This window comes from Poromitra crassiceps (genome assembly GCF_964638095.1).
Source record: "Poromitra crassiceps genome assembly, chromosome: 3".
NCBI lineage: Eukaryota > Metazoa > Chordata > Actinopteri > Beryciformes > Melamphaidae > Poromitra > Poromitra crassiceps.
The window spans coordinates 84618249-84620748 of NC_139625.1; the positions used below are offsets into that span (position 1 = coordinate 84618249).

At 52.2% G+C, this 2500-nt stretch overlaps 1 protein-coding gene across 1 annotated transcript in view; it reads right to left on the reverse strand.

Annotated features, from left to right (window-relative positions):
* The window catches only part of dglucy (D-glutamate cyclase), a gene marked incomplete at its 5' end in the record, with an annotated part of 49415 nt that overhangs the window by 19662 nt on the left and 27253 nt on the right, over positions 1-2500 (reverse strand). The window contains 2 exons of the mRNA XM_083633192.1: positions 15-251; positions 666-788. Coding sequence (XP_083489318.1) covers positions 15-251; positions 666-788 — 360 coding nt within the window. The remainder of the gene's footprint in view (positions 1-14; positions 252-665; positions 789-2500) is intronic.

Genomic DNA, 2500 nt, shown 5'->3' on the forward strand with positions numbered 1-2500 from the left:
ATGTGTATTAATACCTGGGTCCTCTCCAATAATGGTCTCCAGTCGTCTGATCCGCTCCACGGCGCTCTGAGATGCAAGGCTGTAGAGCAAGGGATTGTGGGATAGCAGGAAGCAGAGAGGGGTCAGCTTGGGGCCGGCGGGGGGAGGGGCCACGGGATCGGCGGGGGGAGGAGTTGTGGGGGAAGGGGAGGCGTCAGGAAGGTCGGTCAGGAACATACAGCCTGGTGAGTGACTGAACGCCAAAGAAGGCTCTGGAGAAAGACAACATCATCATGTCATGTCACATGACATGAGGGTGACTTGCATACAGCATCAACTCAGGGGCGTTTCTACGGGTGGGCCCGGGTAGGCACAGGCACTTCTTGCCCTGGCCCAGCCCAAAAAATAAATAAATAAATAAATTAATTAATTGGTTGTTTTCTAGAGGCAAACTTGCTGCTGCCTTGCTAGCTAATGGTTTTGTAGCTTAAAAACGCAGGGCACATCATCTCCAGAGTCTAATGCATGACGACTTCATGACATCTAGGAATTTTGCACGCTCTGCGCACAAGATTTCGTCATGCAATTGCCCCACCAATTTTATCCAGGCCCACCCAATTTTATCCAGGCCCACCCATAATTGAATTTCTGCCTACGCCCCTGCATCAACTAATGGGATTACTCACTGCTGCTGAGTATTGCCTCTATAGCCGTCACTCCACAGGCCCAAAAGACTGGAACATCACCAGGCTGCAAGTCTACCTGGTCCCCATAGTCTGGTATGGACAGCTCCTGTATGCCTAGGAGAGCTACACACACACACACACACACACACACACGTAATGTGTATTAGTGTATTGTACTGAGTCTCCTATGTGATCACTCAGGTTCTCTATGTGCTATTCTGCATGTCGCCGTGCGCTGGTTGGAATGTTTTTTGGGAGGAGAAATAAAACGCAGACAAACAGTGTTGTGCAACAAGGAAAGGCTTCCCAGAAATGTACAATAATGTGACATGTATAATCCATACAGCCTTCAGGGTCGGCATCATGGGGGAGGGGTCATTCTCAAGCCACGCCCCCAGACCCCCCGAATGAGTTACTGTGCCCTCCCCCACGCAGGCCAGGCACGCCTTGTCACTTTGCTTCTTATTTTTTTATGCCTCCGCCGGCGATAGCCAGGCCGGAGGCATTATGGATCCGGGTTGTCCGTCCTTGTTAGCGCGATATCTCAGGAACGCCTTGATGGAGTTTCATCAAATTTGCCTCAAACATTAACTTGGACTCAAGGATGAACTGATTAGATTTAGATGGTTAAAGGTCAAAGGTCAAGGTCACTGTGACCTCACACACCCAATTTCCAAGCTCTTTAACGCCTTTAGCGCCTTGACGGAATTTCTTCCAATTTGCCACAAATGGCGATTTTGAACTAATGGCGGAGGCATAAATCCGCGGTGCGGTCGTTCTAGTTTCCAATAGTGAAGTGATGATGGGGAAGCATGTCACCGACTCCCGGACCATCAGCACTGGAGCTGCCCAGGGCGGTGTCCTCTCTCTCTGGGGAAGCATGTCACTGACTCCCAGACCATCAGCACTGGAGCTGCCCAGGGCGGTGTCCTCTCTCTCTGGGGAAGCATGTCACCGACTCCCGGACCATCAGCACTGGAGCTGCCCAGGGCGGTGTCCTCTCTCTCTCTGGGGAAGCATGTCACCGACTCCCGGACCATCAGCACTGGAGCTGCCCAGGGCGGTGTCCTCTCTCTCTGGGGAAGCATGTCACCGACTCCCAGACCATCAGCACTGGAGCTGCCCAGGGCGGTGTCCTCTCTCTGGCGAAGCATGTCACCGACTCCCGGACCATCAGCACTGGAGCTGCCCAGGGCGGTGTCCTCTCTCCATACTTCTTCTCCCTGTACACCAACAGCTGCATATCCAGCCATCAGTCCGTCAAGCTCCTGAAATTCGCAGATGACACCACCAGGAGATTGACCACCTGACGACTTGGTGGAGTCAAAACAACCTGGAGCTCAATGGTTGTGGACTACAGGAAAAATGCAGCCTCACCTTCCCCCATCACCCTGGGTGACCCATGCAACACTGTAGTCCTTTCACTTCCTGGGCTCAACAACACTGTGGTCCTTTCACTTCCTGGGCTCAACAACACTGTGGTCCTTTCACTTCCTGGGCTCAACAACACTGTAGTCCTTTCACTTCCTGGGCTCAACAACACTGTGGTCCTTTCACTTCATGGGCTCAACAACACTGTAGTCCTTTCACTTCATGGGCTCAACAACACTGTGGTCCTTTCACTTCCTGGGCTCAACAACACTGTAGTCCTTTGACTTCCTGGGCTCAACAACACTGTAGTCCTTTGACTTCCTGGGCTCAACAACACTGTAGTCCTTTCACTTCCTGGGCTCAACAACACTGTGGTCCTTTCACTTCCTGGGCTCAACAACACTGTGGTCCTTTCACTTCCTGGGCTCAACAACACTGTAGTCCTTTCACTTCCTGGGCTCAAC